Source organism: Xenopus laevis, chromosome 8S (genome assembly GCF_017654675.1).
Source record: "Xenopus laevis strain J_2021 chromosome 8S, Xenopus_laevis_v10.1, whole genome shotgun sequence".
In the NCBI taxonomy this organism is placed as follows: domain Eukaryota; kingdom Metazoa; phylum Chordata; class Amphibia; order Anura; family Pipidae; genus Xenopus; species Xenopus laevis.
Genome location: NC_054386.1, coordinates 88,359,840 through 88,380,245, shown reverse-complemented (window position 1 = coordinate 88,380,245; position 20,406 = coordinate 88,359,840). Strand labels below are relative to the sequence as shown.

At 38.3% G+C, this 20,406-nt stretch overlaps 2 protein-coding genes across 2 annotated transcripts in view; one reads left to right on the top strand and one right to left on the bottom strand.

The window, feature by feature from the left end:
* Nucleotides 1-1,311: 1,311 nt before the first annotated feature.
* LOC108700309 (protein transport protein Sec23A) overlaps nucleotides 1,312-20,406 on the bottom strand; it is a 71,512-nt gene continuing 52,417 nt past the window's right edge. Inside the window, exons 17-20 of the mRNA XM_018233395.2 lie at nucleotides 11,307-11,393; nucleotides 11,030-11,185; nucleotides 7,777-7,842; nucleotides 1,312-2,108 (exon numbers count right to left, since the gene is read on the bottom strand). Coding sequence (XP_018088884.1) covers nucleotides 2,019-2,108; nucleotides 7,777-7,842; nucleotides 11,030-11,185; nucleotides 11,307-11,393 — 399 coding nt within the window. The 3' untranslated portion in view covers nucleotides 1,312-2,018. The remainder of the gene's footprint in view (nucleotides 2,109-7,776; nucleotides 7,843-11,029; nucleotides 11,186-11,306; nucleotides 11,394-20,406) is intronic.
* The window catches only part of LOC108700312, a 782,191-nt gene continuing 775,567 nt past the window's right edge, over nucleotides 13,783-20,406 (top strand). The window contains exons 1-4 of the mRNA XM_041575385.1: nucleotides 13,783-13,841; nucleotides 14,250-14,340; nucleotides 15,231-15,298; nucleotides 15,688-15,846. Of these exons, the coding sequence (XP_041431319.1) occupies nucleotides 13,829-13,841; nucleotides 14,250-14,340; nucleotides 15,231-15,298; nucleotides 15,688-15,846 (331 nt within the window). The 5' untranslated portion in view covers nucleotides 13,783-13,828. The remainder of the gene's footprint in view (nucleotides 13,842-14,249; nucleotides 14,341-15,230; nucleotides 15,299-15,687; nucleotides 15,847-20,406) is intronic.

Sequence of the window (20,406 nt, the reverse complement as noted above, 5' to 3'; positions counted from 1 at the left end):
GTTTTTACTATTGAGTGTTGTTCTTAGATCTGCCAGGCAGCTGTTATCTTGTGTTAGGGAGCTGTTATCTGATTACCTTCCCATTGTTCTTTTGTTTGGCTGCTGGGGGGGAAAAGGGAGGGGGTGATATCACTCCAACTTGCAGTACAGCAGTAAAGAGTGATTGAAGTTTATCAGAGCACAAGTCACATGACTTGGGGCAGCTGGGAAATTGACAATATGTCTAGCCCCATGTCAGATTTCAAAATTTTATATAAAAAAATCTGTTTGCTCTTTTGAGAAATGGATTTCAGTGCGGAATTCTGCTAGAGCAGCACTATTAACTGATTTATTTTGAAAAATTTTTTTTTTCCCATGACAGTATCCCTTTAAGCTAATGTCACACATATCGGATCTATCAAGAATTCGCTGCTATGCGTCTTGATATGTTCTTGATGTGCCTGAACAAACATGGCATCGGCCCCGGTGCAGGCGCACATGGCGAATTTCGGCACCAAAATTAGAGTTTGCATTTCGCTGCTAAAATCCTCCACTTGTGCAGTAACGATCCGCTATGTATGACATTAGCTTTAGGGCAAGGGCACAATAGCAAATCAGCGGCTGCATTTAAGGGTTGAGACATGCTGCGATTCGGGGAGATTAGTCTCCCGGCAACAAATCTCCTCTTCTTTGGGGCGACTAATCTCACCGAGCTGCCACCCCTGCCTTCCTAGAATGTAAATCGCTGCCGGGATGGCACTCGGATTGCTTAATTTTCCGAAGTTGCCTCACGAGGAAACTTCGGGCTACTTCGGAAAACTAATTGCTCCGAGTGCCATCTCGCCGGAGATTTAGTTCAGGGAGATTAGTCGCCCGAAGAAGAGGAGGTCTGTCACCCCGAAGAAGAGGAGATCTGTCGCTGTGCGACTAATCTCCCCGAATCGCAGCGTGTCTCAACCCTTAAAGTGGACCTCTCACCCAGACACAAAAAGCTGTATAATAAAAGTCCTTTTCAAGTTTTTTATTAAAGCATTCATAGCTGTTGTAAACTCATTTAAAAATCTCAGCTGTCAATCAAATATTGTCTGCCCCTCCTCTATGCCTTAGGCATAGAGGCGGGGCAGACAATTACTTTCACTTTCCATTCAGCACTTCCTAGATGTCCACACATGCCCCCTGTTCTCTTCACCATTTAATTGTGTAGCCAGGGCATGGGGATGGACATCAGGTCCCCCATTCTGGTGCACAAAGAAGATTCTGATATTAAGCAAGACTTGCCTTAATTACAGTGTGCACAAAATGGCTCCTGCCTGCTTGCTATAATTATGAATTTTCAGACTGAAGGAAACAAGATTCAAATAATTTAAATAGTGTAATTAAAGTTAATTTTGCTTGACTAATGTGATAAAATAGGATTTTGAATATTTTTTTAGGGGGACGGGTCCCCTTTAAAGAACAGTTTCCGCCTGTGGGCAGCTACAAGGAGCCAAGCGGAGTAGAGATCAGCTTGAAAATGCTCAGATTTCAGTGGATCTGCTTCACTCCGGCTCATTAATATTCCTCAGGTGGAGATGTGCCCTTGCCCTTAGGCAGCATGGGGGATCTCCACCACTAACTATTGCACAAGTCAAAGTACAGTATTTCAGCAAATGGTGGGAGTATATAGACTGTCTGGTTCTGTTTCACACCTATACTTGCACACAATGAAGCTTTTACATTTATTATTAGAGCTAATAAAAAATTTCACTTGTATTCGTCAGTGCTTGACATTGATATGGTAGGCTCAAAATAAGAATTTTGTTCTTTTTGCTCCTACAGAATTGTTGTCATACATCTACTAAAGAGCTATTGTCGGCAGAGCGAAGGCAGCATATGCACACAAACCGAAATCTACGGACTAAAGTAAGTTGGGGGGAAGGAGCAGTCTGTACCACAAGCCCTTATGTAGTGAGAGGTGAGTAGGGCTATTAACATCTCCAAGGTGGAAGGATTTTTCTGTACAGGAATAGGATGATGTTCCAGGAAAGTAAGGGTTGCATTTAGGCAGCACTGGACACTGCTAGTTTCTTTAGATGATCCATAAAAACCTGCAGACTGACATCGTCTGTGAGAATGGGAGATCCGGATTCCTGTGGGAGAGAGGGAGACAGGAGAAGACAGACAGTTGTTATCACAAGTGTATTTTGAAATTCTGTAATAGAAAAAAAAAAATCTTATATTAGTAGTGTCTCTAACCAATATTCAACAGGGTTTATTTGCCATATATACAGGATGGAGAATATGAATATATATATATATATATATATATATATATATATATATATATATATATATATAATATAATTAAATCAAAAAAAATGCAGCTCAATCCCTTTTTATTGGGTGCACATGGGTACGGCTTGATATACAAATTAAATAGAAATTTACCCCAGCACTCCAACATATAGCCCCCTGGGAAACCTATTTTTGCACAACTGAACTGTAACTAACACAAAAAAGAGACACTTTTAGTTACAAAGTTTGTACAAAGCATGCATAAGCTGACGCGCCCCGTCAAGGCAGTGTCCGTGCGTCAGTCCTATCCTAAGTGAAAAAAGTATTATCTTTGGGGGGAGAAAGATCATACCTGCTTTTCTCTTTGTCTAGCATGATCTCTTCCAAAGACACCATTAAGCGGGGGTTGGGAGAGCAAGCATCAAGGAGAGCGCCACCTCCCCATATATAATATAATTAAATCAAAAAAAATGCAGCTCAATCCCTTTTTATTGGGTGCACATGGGTACGGCTTGATATACAAATTAAATAGAAATTTACCCCAGCACTCCAACATATAGCCCCCTGGGAAACCTATTTTTGCACAACTGAACTGTAACTAACACAAAAAAGAGACACTTTTAGTTACAAAGTTTGTACAAAGCATGCATAAGCTGACGCGCCCCGTCAAGGCAGTGTCCGTGCGTCAGTCCTATCCTAAGTGAAAAAAGTATTATCTTTGGGGGGAGAAAGATCATACCTGCTTTTCTCTTTGTCTAGCATGATCTCTTCCAAAGACACCATTAAGCGGGGGTTGGGAGAGCAAGCATCAAGGAGAGCGCCACCTCCCCATATATAATATAATTAAATCAAAAAAAATGCAGCTCAATCCCTTTTTATTGGGTGCACATGGGTACGGCTTGATATACAAATTAAATAGAAATTTACCCCAGCACTCCAACATATAGCCCCCTGGGAAACCTATTTTTGCACAACTGAACTGTAACTAACACAAAAAAGAGACACTTTTAGTTACAAAGTTTGTACAAAGCATGCATAAGCTGACGCGCCCCGTCAAGGCAGTGTCCGTGCGTCAGTCCTATCCTAAGTGAAAAAAGTATTATCTTTGGGGGGAGAAAGATCATACCTGCTTTTCTCTTTGTCTAGCATGATCTCTTCCAAAGACACCATTAAGCGGGGGTTGGGAGAGCAAGCATCAAGGAGAGCGCCACCTCCCCATATATAATATAATTAAATCAAAAAAAATGCAGCTCAATCCCTTTTTATTGGGTGCACATGGGTACGGCTTGATATACAAATTAATAGAAATTTACCCCAGCACTCCAACATATAGCCCCCTGGGAAACCTATTTTTGCACAACTGAACTGTAACTAACACAAAAAAGAGACACTTTTAGTTACAAAGTTTGTACAAAGCATGCATAAGCTGACGCGCCCCGTCAAGGCAGTGTCCGTGCGTCAGTCCTATCCTAAGTGAAAAAAGTATTATCTTTGGGGGGAGAAAGATCATACCTGCTTTTCTCTTTGTCTAGCATGATCTCTTCCAAAGACACCATTAAGCGGGGGTTGGGAGAGCAAGCATCAAGGAGAGCGCCACCTCCCCATATATAATATAATTAAATCAAAAAAAATGCAGCTCAATCCCTTTTTATTGGGTGCACATGGGTACGGCTTGATATACAAATTAAATAGAAATTTACCCCAGCACTCCAACATATAGCCCCCTGGGAAACCTATTTTTGCACAACTGAACTGTAACTAACACAAAAAAGAGACACTTTTAGTTACAAAGTTTGTACAAAGCATGCATAAGCTGACGCGCCCCGTCAAGGCAGTGTCTGCCCCGTCAAGGCAGTCAAGGGCTGCCATTAGAAATCACAGCGCCCCGTACAACAAAATTTTCAGGGCCCCGCCCAAAATAGCCCCAAGCCCCACCCCAGATCCCGCCCAGTCCACCCAAGCCCCACTCCGTCCCGCCCAAAGACCACACAGATATCAGGGCTAAAAAAGTAACCCCCCTCCCACACACAAGTTATTAAAAGCTATTGATGGTCAGGGCCCCTTTATAAGTTAGAAAAAAACATTGGTGCCAGGGCCCCCCCATAGAAGTTAAAAAAAATTGGGGCTCCAAAATTGTTTTTTTTTTTTTTAAAAAAAAAAAAAACCATTGGTGGCAGGGCCCCCCTTACAAGTTAAAAAAAAATTGGGGCCCCAAAAACTTTTTTTAAAAAAAAAAAAAAACATTGGTTTCAGGGGCCTATAGCATATTAAAATAATATATTGGTGGCCAGGAGATTAAAAAAACAAAAAAAAAACCACTAATAAGGGTTCAGTAGAATTCATCTCATGGCTTCAGGACTTCAACTTTGCCTCCTTTCGTGACTTTGGGTCTTTTCGCCGCTTCAGGACTTCCATTTCAGCTGTTTTCATGACTTTGGGTCTTTTTGCCGCTTCAGGACTTCAATTTCGGCTGCTTTCGTGACTTCGGGTCTTTTTGCCGCTTCAGGACTTCAATTTCGCCTGCTTTCGTGACTTCGGGTCTTTTCGCCGCTTCGGGAGTTCGGCTTTGGCTGTTTTCGGTGCTTCAGGTCCTTCGGCTGTTCGGCACTTCCGCTGTTCAGGATGGCCGCACGGCTTCGGCGCTCTCAAGGGGGGCCTGGCTCTTTTCAAAACTGCAGCACTGTCGGGCCCCCCTTCATGCTCGGGCCGGGGACACTTGTCCCCCCTGTCCCCCCCCCACCTTATGGCGGCCCTGTATATATATATATATATAGATAATCAGGAAGCCGGCACAGCACGTCAAAAAGTCATCGCTGCCTGGGTGCAATATGCCCAAAAATTAAGTAGAGAAGTGAAGAAGCTCGCACTCACAGGACTTTCTCTGAGAAAGGCTTGAGTGCAAGCCGAAACGTTAGTTACTTATATTGAAATAAACACCATTTTTGATTTTGATAAGTCCTGTGAGTGCGAGCTTCTTCACTTCTCTCTCTATATATATATATATATATATATATATATATATATATATATATATATATATATATATATATATATATATATATATATATATATATATATATACACCATGTGTTGACAACTGTATGATAAATACATACACATAATCGTATTCCATACATTAAATGACAGGGACACTCAATTCACTGTAATTATAGTTGTTGACTAATATCACTTGCAGTAAGTGCGATGTTAGAGCAGCAAGCGAATAGGCAGTCAAGCCTCCAACTTACTGCCGGTGACCCAATATATGGGACCTGCTATCCAGAAAGCTTGTGACCTCGGGTCTTCCGGATAACAGATATTTCTGTAATTTGGATCTTCAAATTTCAAGCACCTCTGGGATGCCTTTCAAAGTTTGCCAATTACCAAGTTCCCTTATGTAACGCTGGCATTACAGGAAGATATGAATTAGACGGCCAACTGATGGTCATGCAAAACACATGGACTCATGTGCACCTCCCTTGTCAACAGATATGGTCTCTTCATCTTATAATTTTAAAGGGGCAGTATACACCTAGATACACATTTGCTAAATATTAGCAAAATAGGACTGATGTTGAAAATGTATTGTCTATATTCTTTTTTTTTTTCCAATGTCTTTGTTTTTCAACATATTAATTACTTTTGTTTAGTGTGAATTGACATGGAATCATTAGCAATATAAAATGATGCATTCATGACGGTTGCTAAAAGAGAGGGTTGTAAGCTGGGCAAAATAAAATTCAATAAAATATATGTGTAAATCAGAATAACATTTTAACTACTAACTAGGTGAAATTAACTGGTTCACAAAGTTGTTATGTGCAGAGGATATAAAAGAAGAAAGTTAGAACATATTGACCAATTCATAAATCTGATACAGAATTTTTGGGATAACATCTGGAGAGAAAAGGCTAATTGGAATTGTCTAAGATGCCTCTGTATTTTAGCCGAGAGGACAACATTGTGTCTAATTGCTTTTGCTTGTCCATTAATAAAGAGATTCGTTTTTCCAGAACCATCATCTTGGTTTTTACCATGAGAAAGTCTAGCGAAGTTGTACTCTATGATTTTTGCTATACCCTAAATAAATATAATAGTTGTTAGCTTGAGTTGAGAGTTGGTTTGACCCTGGAAAGGTTTATTAAGCAAAGCCTCTTGGGGGTTTTCTTCAGAGAAGTCCCTATACTACGTCTATCATTGTATAAACCTTACCGGTAATCCATAACAGTTTTACTATGGAACAATTCCACCATATGTGGATCATTGTACCCTCCGCATTCTGTCTATTCTTTTAAATGCACCATTTCCCCCTGATATTTTTTCAGTCATAAATCACTTATAATATTTATTTTTCCCCGAAACTCACCCCTCTCCCATGTAAACAGTCATTTGTTAAAATGTAGACAATTAGCTCTGAATAAACAAAGTACAGCTCATTATGAAGAGGCTTATCTGTGGCCAGGTAGTTTACTGTGAAAGCACGCTTAAAGGGATCCTGTCATTGGAAATCAGGTTTTTTTCAAAACACATCCAGCAGAATTCTGCACTGAAATCCATTTCTCAAAAGAGCAAACAGATTTTTTTATATTCAATTTTGAAATCTGACATGGGGCTAGACATTTTGTCAATTTCCCAGCTGCCCCAAGTCATGTGACTTGTGCCTGCACTTCAGGAGAGAAATGCTTTCTGGCAGGCTGCTGTTTTTCCTTCTCAATGTAACTGAATGTGTCTCAGTGGGACATGGGTTTTTACTATTGAGTGTTGTTCTTGGATCTACCAGGCAGCTGTTATCTTGTGTTAGGGAGCTGTTATCTGGTTACCTTCCCATTGTTCTTTTGTTTGGCTGCTGGGGGGGAAAAGGGAGGGGGTGGTTTCACTCCAATTTGCAGTACAGCAGTAAAGAGTGATTGAAGTTTATCAGAGCATAAGTCACATGACTTGGGGCAGCTGGGAAATTGACAATATGTCTAGCCCCATGTCAGATTTCAAAATTGAATATAAAAAAATCTATTTGCTCTTTTGAGAAATGGATTTCAGTGCAGAATTCCGCTGGTGCAGCAGTATTAACTGATTCATTTTGAATGTTTTTTCCCATGACAGTATAACTTTAAAAAAACACATTCAACTTCTATATCTTGCTTAGTGCAAGAATTAAAGGAACAGTCAGGAGAAAGAAAGAGGGTTGCTCTGATGTTCTTCTGGTTAGGAAAGATTTGAGAGAGGTTTCTAGTTTGTTTCCTAACTAGAATAAGATCAGAACAGCCTCTTTCGCCTGACAACTACTTGCTGGTCAGAATGGTTGGAAACTGACCAGGAGCTGGCGCTGTTGTAACAAAATGCATTCATATTAACAGTACATGTATCCCTTAATATCTTGGAATTAAAAAAATACAAATAAATGGACATTGCAAACATTCTTCAAATAGTCTCATCAATAGATTCACTTGTTTTAAAGGTTTACATATCGTTTAAATGAACAATACCTACAGCAATGAAACAGAAGATAAAAGCATTGATACTGACCTGCCCCCAACCGTACATGTTGTTATGGGTCTGGGACGGGTTGACTTTAGATAGCAGGAAGCGAGCCTGTAAGGCAAAATTAATGCAAAATGTTAACGCAAATTCTACTTGTCCTTCATGAACATTTGTATCCAGGTAGTGTTTTACCATTCATTCATCACCTAACGTTCTACCTGGAAGGACTATATACTTGAAGACTGGTTTGTTGATAAAGTTGTACACAACATATATAAAAACAAACACCCTGTCCTTATCATGCCAAAAAGAGAGACCTACTAGTTATAAACTTACTCAATGAAAGTATCACACAGATACCAAGCTCTGTAGGGCAGGGCCCTCTTTTCCTCCTGTATCTATAGTTTTTGTATGTTATATTAGTGTTTGATGTACTCACCCTCCTGTTGTACAAGTATTTATATAGGGCAGTTTAAAGACATTATAATTAATAATAATGTATTTTAAAAACATTTTCCCCCTTTGTTAAAGGGATTCTGTCATGATTTTTATGGTGTCGTTTTTATTCCTAAATTAAACTGTTTACACTGCAAATAATTCATTCTACCATGTAAAATTTCATTCCTAACCCAACAAGTGTATTTTTTTTAGTTGTAATATTGGTGTGTAGGCAGCCATCTCAGGTCATGTTGCCTGGTCATGTGCTTTCAGAAAGAGCCAGCACTCTGGCAGGCTGTTTCTCCTACTCAATGCAACTGAAGGTGTCTCAGTGGGACATGGATTTTTACTATTAAGTGCTGTTCTTTGATCTACTAGGCAGCTGTTATCTTGTGTTAGGGAGCTGCTATCTGGTTACCTTCCCATTGTTCTGCTGATGGGCTGCCGGAGGGGAGAAGGGTAATATCACTCCAACTTGCAGTGCAGCAGTAAAGAGAGACTGAAGTTTATCAGAGCACAAGTCACATGACTGGGGCACCTGGGAAACTGACAATATGTCTAGCCCCATGTCAGATTTCACAATTAAATATAAAAAAAAATCTGTTTGCTCTTTTGAGAAATGGATTCCAGTGCAGAATTCTGCTGGAACAGCACTATTAACTGATGGATTTGGACAGTATCCCTTTAAATTAATGGAGAACGAAATCTCAACAAAGACATAGGGTAGAAATGTTTCTGCTAGCGTTTTGGGCTTCTGTAAGAGTCCATGGTCACAACAGACCTTGGCCACCCTAGCAGGGAATATCTATGCCCTCCCTCCAGTCTTCTTTTCTGCTGATTCACAATATATCCTCTGTGCTGCTATCAGTTACCAGCGCTTAGGGACCAACTCACAATATATCATATATATAGAATATAAATGCCACAATGAAAGGGTGATTAGTAATTAAATCAGTGCAATTAATTATATTTAATAACCAGTCCTTTAGAATCAGCTTCTATTCTTTTTCTGCTTGATAATTTGCATCAACCCCTACGCTTAGCTTTCCAATGGCTGTTCAGACCACACTAAGCACTTGCATCGTCTAGGACACTCCTAATTAAATCTAAAATGGTGACCCCCTGTATATAACGGTGGTCTATCATGACTCTGATAGAGACTGTGAAACTTTTGGCTGGTACAGTAAGTTTAGTATATAAATAATGGCATTTCTACTCATTTGTTTTGATGGTTTTGTTCTCCTATAAATAATGGTACTTGTGTGTTTAAGAGGTGCTATGTTCCAAAAGATAATTTCCAGTAAATTAAACATTAAAGCATTTTGAGGAGGATAATAAGGAACAGTTACATTAGAGTGCAATATTCCCAATTTGATTTTAGCATTTAAGGGCCTTAATGAAATTTACATGTAATATCGGGCATACTTTTCTTCTTTTAATAATGGCAATACAACTGTATAAATGTTCCGTAATTACTTTGTGTGCGGAAGGTCAGAGTGCTAATTATACAAGCGGAGATGCGCCCCTAATAGCTGTGTACGGTGAAGTGCTTCAAAGTAAATTTATGCAAAGTGGTAAAATGGAAGTTATAACGTAATCCACTAATTATGGCCAATCTATTTTACAGACATGCATTTAGTTTTAAGTGGATAATATGTATTATTCTACCTTTAGGCTTCTGATCACACACACACTGAAGGGAAAAACCGGCACTCACGAAAATGTCATCAATTATGCCTGGGTGCAGTCCTACTTGAAGTTTGAATATAAAGCTGGAAATGGAGATCGCACTCACAGGTCTTAGAAGTGTTTAAATGTCTTTATTCAGTGGACAAACGCTGACGTTTCGGCTGACACGACAGCCTTTCTCAAAGTGCAAAAATGGTTCACACAAACGAAATAAATACCAAGTGTGGCTGGAAAAACAAAAGGAGCAACCGAAAGCAGGGGAAGTGACGTGTAGCAGACCTCATCAGTGACAGCATAACAAATAATAAAGTGAAAAAAAGGGTTAAAAAAAAATTGGGAATTTTTGCACTTTGAGAAAGGCTGTCGTGTCAGCCGAAACGTCAGCGTTTGTCCACTGAATAAAGACATTTAAACACTTCTAAGACCTGTGAGTGCGATCTCCATTTCCAGCTTTTTATATATATATATATATATATATATATACTTTATATATATATATATATTTTATATATATATATATATATATATATATATACTTTATATATATATATACACACTTTATATATATATGTATGTATGTATGTATGTATGTATGTATGTATGTATGTATATATATATATATCAGCGTTTGTCCACTGAATAAAGACATTTAAACACTTCTAAGACCTGTGAGTGCGATCTCCATTTCCAGCTTTTTATATATATATATATATATATATATATATATATATATATATATATATATACTTTATATATATATATATATATATATATATATATATATATATATATATATATATATATATATATATATATATATATATACTTTATATATATATATATATATATACTTTATATATATATATATATATATATATACACACTTTATATATATATATATGTATGTATGTATGTATATATATATATATATATATATATATATATATATATATATATATATATATATATATATATATATATATGTATGTATGTATATATATATATATATATATATATATATATATATATATATATATATATATATTCAGGAAGCAGGTTATCTTCATGATGTTTTTGGTACCCTAAAAGATTTTGCTGTGGAGTCCAATAAGATCCAGCTGCATCAATGCCATTGAGTAGTACATTTTTTCTGGACTAAAATCTCACTTACTTGGCTTCCTCCATGTTCTGTGTCTATGTAACGTGGCATCGGGAAACGGGTTTGAAGGATCTCCTGACCATCATCTACAGGGGCCTGAAGCAGATGTCGGAAGTTCTCATATTCTGGCATGTCTTGGTAGCCTGCTTTCTTCCACTGTGCTATTGTCTGGAATGAGCAAACAAAGCCAAAAATGATTTTAAAAAGTGAGGCTTCATCTGCCAATGAGCTCAGTAGGAAGATAGTATGAGATAAATGTTTTTTTCATGTTACACCAATATGGACTCACCTCTCCATGATAGATCAGGATTTGGAAGAAAGTATCCATGAGAAGAATCCTATCTGGAAGAATGCTGCTACTGTCAAGCAACACAGGCTGGAAAACATAACATTAATTGGGTTTTAAAAGTATGGGGTTTTGTGAGCATGCAACTTAAACATTTAATAATAAATTACCCGCTCTGCCTCCACATAGGTCACACCGAGAGGCCAAACTATGTGCATAAAACATCAATAGAAGAAAGGAGCTATAGGGTCCAGAAGGGTCTGTGTGAACTGAAAACATGCAAGTTTAAAAATGTTTTTTGCAGCTGAGTCGGTGGGTTGTTGCTGCTTCCTACTTTTCAAGTTTTATACACATAAAAGTAACCTTTGCACATGTCCAAGATAATAAAGTTGGCCATAAATACAGAGATTTGGTTACAGAATTTGCCCATCTTTACATATATTCACATCAGGCAATTAGTGTTTGGAAATACTCACTAGCGAATTTCTAAGTGATAATCGCCTGGCTCTTAATTGCACCAGCAGGGTCAGTGCTATTGCTATTACTGTCAAAGCAAAGGTATTTTTCCAGTCTTTTGCATCCAGCCACAAGATAGAAATGATGCAGCTAGCAAAGCTCTCTATGTGCCATTACCCAAATAGGTAAAAGGTGAAAAGAATGGTTGAAACGTTTCCTGGAAATTACACTAATAGCCTATACAAAAGAATTGTGTAGGGAAGAATTTTGGGACCAACGTTTGGTGTAAAGTTGGAATGACAGAGTGAAAATGGTATGTTATGCCATATAACCAATCTGTTAAACAAGAACAAAGTTGCTGTGCAAAGGCTCAGAATGACCGAGATACTTGGGAGTTACAGTTATTCTCAAGGCATAAATGTGTGATAAAATAAACATGAGTACATAGTGCAAATATTATACAATTATAAGAAAGGGGTATAGATATATAGAGATTACTCTTGCTGTTCAGTGTAGGGTGTATTGCACTGGTGAAGGGTGGGAGCAGGTTACAATGGTATAGGCAAAATAAGATAAAAACAATGAGAATGGTTTAAGGCATGGCGCTGTATTTCAATATTAAAGAGAAATAACAGGAATTACATACAGAGCTCACACAAAGTAAAAGGAGCCACTTGCAGACCCCTACATGATAACAACAGTGGTATCAACCTTGCAGTTACATTTAAGTACTAAGCTGGATTTAGGTGGGAATTCTGTTTTGGATATATTGATTTTAAGATGGTGATTTGCCAACCAGGTTGGTAGCAGGGTTGATTCAAAGAACAGACAGAAGAGAGTTTTATAACATCTCCAAATCTGACATGAACTGAAAGGGTGGCAAGTCTAAAAAGATAGAGAAACCAGAGGAAACAAAAGGAAGAGATTATGACAGCATCCAAAATGCTGGACCAAAGACAGGATTTGATGAGCAAGTGATGGGACAAGCAAGAGAGGGAAGAAACATTATGCAGAAGGGGCATGTGTGAGATGGACAGAGCCTGCAATAAAGGGAAATATGGTATGAGCAGTGGCCTAACTACCGGGGGAGCAGGGGGTGCACATTCTTTGCTGCTTATAGGATTGAACTTCATTTTGTAAGACATACGGTAAGTTTCCTTTATGTTATGACTTATGTTATGAATGACTGACTATGCGTCTACATAAGTGGTTGCTCAACTTCCAAACACTTTTCACATTTGGGTTGTTTTCAGATTTTTCAGTACAAATAAAGACTTTTTGCAATTGCTTTCTGTCTTTTATTCTTTACTGTTTTTCCAAAATGTTAAAACTTAATGATGCAATCTCTGGTGTTTCAGTCTGGCAGCTCAGTAATCCAGGTACAGGTTCTGAACATTTAGCGGATACATTTTGTAGCAGTATATTTGTAATATTATCAACTATTGTATTAATTCTAACAGCTGTTTTTTTTAGGACCAGGTCACATGTGGTGTTTTTAAAAATGCAGCAAATGTTAAATGTTATAAAGGCAGTATTTTGCACAATGCACAAGATACTGTAATCACCCTTTAATGAAAACCCTTTAGGGGACAGGGCACATGCCGCTATTTCTGGAAGTTAGTCGCCCAGCGACAAACCGATTCTACTTTAGGGCGACTAATCTCCCCGACCTGCCTTCCTGCTGGCTAGAATGTAAAGCGCCGGTGGGAAGGCTGTCGGATCGCTTCGGGTTTCCGTAGTCACCCGAAGTTTCCTCATGAGGCTGGACATTTCAGGGAGATTAGTCGCCCGAAGAAGAATCGATTTGTTGCTGGGTGACTAATCTCCCGAAATAGCAGGGTGTGCCGTTACCCTTAATGAAAAAATCACCTTTTAATGAAAGATTAAACAGGACCCCCTATTCTCTGGTTCACCCCACAGGGTCTGTTTCCTCTATAGTTACGCCACTGTGTGTATCTATATATTAATTCATTTTCATTGCATTCATCTAATTGTAATGTCTCAACTAATGGTATTCATTCCTTACAGGACCCAGTGATCAGAAGGCAGATTGTACTACATCCGATTCTATGAAACAATTAGGTAAAGTTGCACAACTTATAGAAACATGCCAATTACATGTCACTTGCAATAACCCTAATCATTAATACATAATGGGCCTCTGTTAGTTTTATTTGTATTTCTATTTTTCTTCACCTCTTCTATTTTCTGTCATTTCAAATAATTTTTACATTTTATTTCTAGTCCTGTTTATTCCTATTCCCTCTATTGATTGTGTTAATTCCATTATATACAGTAATTATTCACTAAACTGTAAAATTTCCCTTTTCCATTTGCTTTTTCCACCAACCACATTTCCCCTTTATTCTGGTATCTCAGGACAAATGCTCTCTCAGCCCTACACTTCTATAGTGATATATGATAAACCTATTCTACATATTTCTAGCACTTACACATTCATACTCTTTATTAACTTATTTTCTTGTTTAGTTTTAGAGATCCCTAAACCGTATATCCGTTTGGCTGGAGCATGCATTAGTTTGTTGATAATTGGACTTCTGGCATTAAGCATTCGTTTCTGGTGAGTTCTTTAAAGTGATACTGACTTTTTAAAAATAGTGTGAGAATCCTGGGGTTTGACTAATTTTTGCACCAGGTCTAGTTACCTACAATACCGACCAGATCTTCAGTTTAAACAGATGATCAGTAAATGCTATCTGCTATTTGGTTGGTTACCACACCTTGGGCAAACCTTGGACTTTTTCATACTGCTTAAAGGGATTTTATAGCCCCTATAGATAAACAGTTAGGGGTTATTTACTAAACTCAGAATGGAAAAATCCTGAAAAATGTGTGATATTTTTTTTAATAAAATTGAAGTTTTTGGAATTTATTAAACCCCGAGGATGGAAAAGTCAGAATTAGAAAATCCGGCATCTCAGGCCTGTTGAGGTTGCATATAAGTCAATGGGAGTCCAATGATTTTTTGATGTGCAATTCCTCCAAAGTATTTGAGGTTTTCAGGCAAAAAAAACATAAGAAATCTAAGTTTTAGGGTGAAAAATCCCCAAAAAATCATGAAAATCTGATTTTTTTTTCCTGCAAAGCAAATTTTTGGGATAATTTAATAATAAATAAACGTAAAAAAGCCAAGCAGATTTGATTTTGTAGCAGAAAATATTGAGATAACATCGGACTTTGATAAATAACCCCCTAACATTCATTTTATTGCTCTTTAACTTCTAAGTGAAATATATTGCCATAGTAAGATTGTTATATAAAGCTATACAGTACATGTAGTGATTTCTATATTCTGGTCTTTATAACATCTTGCTGTTGAGCCAAGCCAATCAGTATGAAATTGAATATCTCAGAAACCACAATTAAAAGTTCTCAGAATAAATTTACACCAATTGACAGCGTAGGATTTAATTTGCACAGAAATAAATAATTTTATCTTTTCTTTCCCAGCAACAAGCATGTGAAAGAATTAAAAAAACGTGAGGAAGAGGTGCGGAGTCTTCAAGTAGTTGAACCAGGTAAAATTCTGTCCATTTATTTTTGTCTGTGAAGGTTTTCCCCAATAAATCTCTGAAATGGGTTCATATAGATCAAATGGCAATGCCCCTATAGAGTAAGAATATCCAGGACTGATGAGAAGCATTATAACAAATAGGAGGGCTGCTGGAGTGATTAGGAAGGTTCTCTAAACTGAAGTTGACTGACAGTCATCATCACAAAAATGAGTGTGCAATAAAGCAACATATAATTATTAATATCTATTATAATATATCTAGTAACCCCTAACAACCAATTAGCCGTTAGCATTTTGGTTTAATGTGCTGTTTGAGAATAAACATTTGACTGGTTATTATAGGTTGCTGTAAAGCAAAATCAGAGATAAAATGTCTAAACTTTTACTTTTTAGGAGTAAAAATACACATAGGAGAAGAAGGGAACTCTAAGGAAAATGAAGTGACTCCTAATAAAGAAAACAATAATAAAGTGGGAGAAATATCAGAGTCTGCTACAATAACGGATGTCCCTCAAGAGAACTGTGCTGAAACAGATAACAAGATAAAAGATGGTAAGTACAAACTAAGATGAGTGAAGGGGAAGAGGAGTTATTTTTGGTCAGCCAACAGCTAAAACAGCAGACTCTAAAGGGGTTATTTACTAAACTCCGAAGAGTTTATAAAAATCGGACTTTTAAAAAATCATAAATTTTTCGGGAATTTATTAGACCTCGAGGATGGAAAAGTCCAAATCAGAAAATCTGGCATCTCAGACCTGTTGAGGTTGCAAATAAGTCCCAATAATTTTTTCATGTGGGCTGGGTTTTGTGCAATGTGAAAATCTTATGAAAAATCTGAAATATTTTGAAAATCTGATTTTTTCCCCCCCAAAGCATATTTTTGGGAAAATGTAATAATAAATAAGCATAAAAAACCTGAATGGATTTGATCTGAGTTTTTAGCAGAAAATATTGAGATAAATTCAGACTTTGATAAATAACCCCCTTAAACTAGAGATCCAGTAACCCATATCAACCGGCAGTTACTATTTTCTGATCTGCTGTTTAAATCACAAATCTGACTGGTTAATATGGGTTTCCATGGAGCAAAGGTTTGCCCATTATCATAGTAACCTCATTAATTAATGGAACTTTTCTTTACAGTTGAATCACAGCACATGAACGAAGATACCACTGAAAAACAAAAAAAGAAAAACTGGAGGAAATATCTTCCTTTTACTAAAAAAACCAATCCACCTCCTGAGAACGGTGTGGAAACAGATAAAGAGCTAAAGGAAAGTAAGTACAACTAAGTGAAAGGGTGAGATAAAGGTTAAATATATCAGCTTTATAATATAAAGGATAAGAATTTAAATTAAGGAAAAAATATGTTAAATTAAAAAATACAATTCCAGCCTCTAAGATAATGGGTTGGAGCAGAGTTTTGGTCTCTAACCAGAACTAAAGAACTACATGTAGGGTAACACTGACATCGTTTTCTTACTTTTATCATCTTGTCCTACTGCTGCCGACTTTACCTACTAAACCTGATTTTCCTCACTCTTCCAATCTACAACCACAATCCACTATGTATAAGGCTCAGCAGTATGGGGGGTGGTTACACGTTATACTAATCAATATTATCTTGTAGGTGGGAAGAAACGACTAAAACTACTAAAACTACTAAAAGTAGTAAAACCGCGAAAACCAGAATTAGCAGAGGAAGCAGATGAACAGAACAAGAAAGTTCATGAAACGCAAGTAGAGGAAGTTGATCAGAAGAAGAAAAAAAGAATATGGAAATGGAAATGGAAAAAGAAAAGGGCAGAAATGACACTTCTCCCAAAATAAAAACCAAAGTCGAAGGAGGAGCAGTTCAAAATAAAAAATGGAATAACGGCAGCCCTTTCCTCGTGAGGCAATTACGGGCGACTTTGGAAAACCATTTACATTTTAGCCGGCGGAAGGCAGGGAGAGGATTAGTTGCCGCAAAGAAAAGGAGATTTTGTCCCCGAATCCGCCTTTGTGGCCAGAGACTTAAGCTGGCCATAGATGTTGAGATTTTTAAAAGATCAGATCCTGATCATGAGACCACGATCTTCTCAGAACGATCGTACGAATTTACCATCAACTAAAAAGACCAATGTGGCAGGAAAACAAAGGGGAGCTGCCTGCTTGGCCCTGCAAACATAGATACATTGCACTGGGACCGACAAAGATTTTTTGACCTGGCCGATCAATTTCCCGACAGATGTACGATCGTTCGAATACCACTAACCGCACGATAATTTCGAAGGATTGGTCGGGCTTCCCTAAAATCGGTCATTCGGCAAGAAGAATCGTCGCGTCTATGGGGAGCTTTAGAATCAGTGTGACATTTAAACATTGATAACATTATAATGTTTTTTTTTCCCTTGTTTATATTGTTACACTTAAAAAAAATAAACCATTGTATAAAAGTATACCAGCTTTATTTTCTAATGACTTGAGTAATAAAATACACGGGAACACCTTAAACGCCTTTCCTTATTTCTGTGTGATTCACAATTTAAAGGGTCAGCGACCCCCCTCCCAGAGCTGTTTAGAAAGACATAAGATGTTAAAAAAATAAACTTTACACTTTAGAAAAACGGTCACAAATAGAAAATGAAAAGTATATTTTTATTTCTGGTGAACGACCTGAAAGTGTTTAAAGGTGAACAACCCCTTTAAGATTTAGTTTATGTTTTAGCGTAAGTTACCCAATTTACATACATTTGCGATATCCAGCCAGGCCCCCCTTAGGGTCAAACTTTGATCCACAACAGGACCCCCTCTCCCCTGTGATAGTGGCTGAGTATAGTGGTAAGTCCACAGTGCTACAAGCTCTAGGCAGGGTGTTAATTTAGAAGAAGGTGACCCCACATCTTCTGGGGGGGGGAGAGCAAGAGATATAGAGGGCCCAGTGGGATACTGACTGATCTGATTAGGGGTCCCTAAAATGAAAGAGGATAATCAGACTATATAGACGGTGTCCATTTTAAGACATTAACCCCATCCCAATACACACACGTTTGTACAGAACAGGAGAGGATCTAATGCTACATCTCTATTGTGCTTAAAGAAATCATTGCACAGCTCTTTAATATGCCTGTAAATATTTTGTACAATAGACACAATGAATGAAGGTACAAATCTTATTTTGTTGTGTATTAAAATAAAATAATAACAAGTGGCTACATTTTTAGGTGGAATATTTGTGTGTTTTTCACTGCAGGACAACACCCATTGGGAGCATGTTTATTTTGCATTAGCTGATGTGTTCTCTGTAGCTCAGGCCTTTCTCTGAGACAGGGCTTCTTGGCTACAACTGGCCCATTCTTGCAGCTTATGGAATAGTGTTGTAAATATCATTATTATCAGAAAAACCCAATCACTGCCATGTGACTGATACGGTGGCCTGTAGGGACAGACACAGATTTGTGCCAAGGCCACAAAGGCCCAGGCTTAGGGTGGAACAAATGAATAGGCGACATGCTATTCTGGAGCATTAGGGACTAGGCACGTAGAAGATTTTGTGGGTTATTTGACTCTACAAGCTTTCTGTCCCCTGTTCTCCAGATGTAGGAACAAAGGGTTCACATGTGTGATCCTTGGGTGACAACGGAGAATCCTGGCTTCCAATAGAAATCCAGCCCTGCTGTGGGGGGTATTTGTTGCATATAAGATTGGCATCTGGCTGGTAATGCCACCCCCACTCCCATTAATGTAATTGCTCTACCACTTACATCACTACTCCAACACTTCTATGTCATCAGCCCACCCCCAGCATGCCCTGGCTGGTATTTTACAATTCAAGTGACTAGCTGTATGGTACCACCCACAGCCACTTATTTTGCTTTAGCTTGCCTGCCCTTAGGGATAGGTTGGGGGGCGGCTATGTAAAGGTGCTAGTGGGACCACTCTAAACATTATGCCTGAACTGGTGCTACCTGATAGGCTGCTGTTCTGGGGGTTCTGGTCCTTGATACAACCCATGCAGTTAAAATGGCTGTTTTCCTTTTTTTCTAAAAATGCATTTCAAGAGGCAAGAAATTGAGGTTAAAGATTTGGCAAATTGTTAACATGCAGTGACTTGACTTTGACACATTTCTCTGCACAGACAGCTCTCAAATTCATAATTAAAATTTGCCTTTATTTATTTAATCTTGGTGCCACATAAGCATGCAACGTTATGAGTGGCACTTCACTCTTTATCAAGCTGTGTGTCATACTCTGCCTCCCCTATGCTCACTGTGTGCGCCATACATTGCCTGATTTATACTCCCGGTGTGTCTCACACTCAGCCTGTCCTATGATCCCAATTGAACACAAGCCTGGTATTTGTTCTGGGGGTTTGTTAGCATTTGAAAATTATTGTTAGGGGCCCCTAAGGGGTTTAATCATATGCTGGGGATACTGTATTATACACAGGGGAGGAGGAGCATATGGATTTAAGGGTATGTCTTAATATGACTTAACTTTTTTCACATAAGAGTGACATCCCTCCCTGCAGTGAGCACCAACCATTTGGTTTTTTGGTGTGCTATTAATGTGGATGTGGTCTTGTGGTAAAATGGGTGTGGTTTAAAGTGGGTGTGGTCTAAAAACAGGGAGTGGCTAACACTGACTTCCAGTGTCGGACTGGCCCACCGGGATACCAGGAAAACTCTCGGTGGGCCCAGGTGTCAGTGGGCCTCTTGCTTCTAAGCATTTAGCCTATTTCATGGTCATTCCCTATTTCTTTATGGGGAAAAAATAATGGAAGAATATAGTGTAGAAGTAGAAGTAAGTAATACAAGACTAAGAGAATAAAGAGTTTGAGAGAGGAGAGGAGGAATAATAGTATGAAAAGTGGTCCCACAGTCTACGGTTTTCCAGTGGGCCCAAGATCTAAGGTTTTCTGGTGGGCCCCTGGCATCCCAGTCCGACACTGTGTTAAGTGTAGCCATGTTCTTTGAGCTCCCTGGTATCCCCTGCCCTGGGTATGTGGATGCACTTTACATGAATATTGTCTGTACTGCATGTGTGTCCTTCTATCCAGAGGATACCTGGGAGGTCAGAAAAAGATCAGCCTAAGGAACCCAATTTCGTTGCATTTTTTTGAAGAAAGGG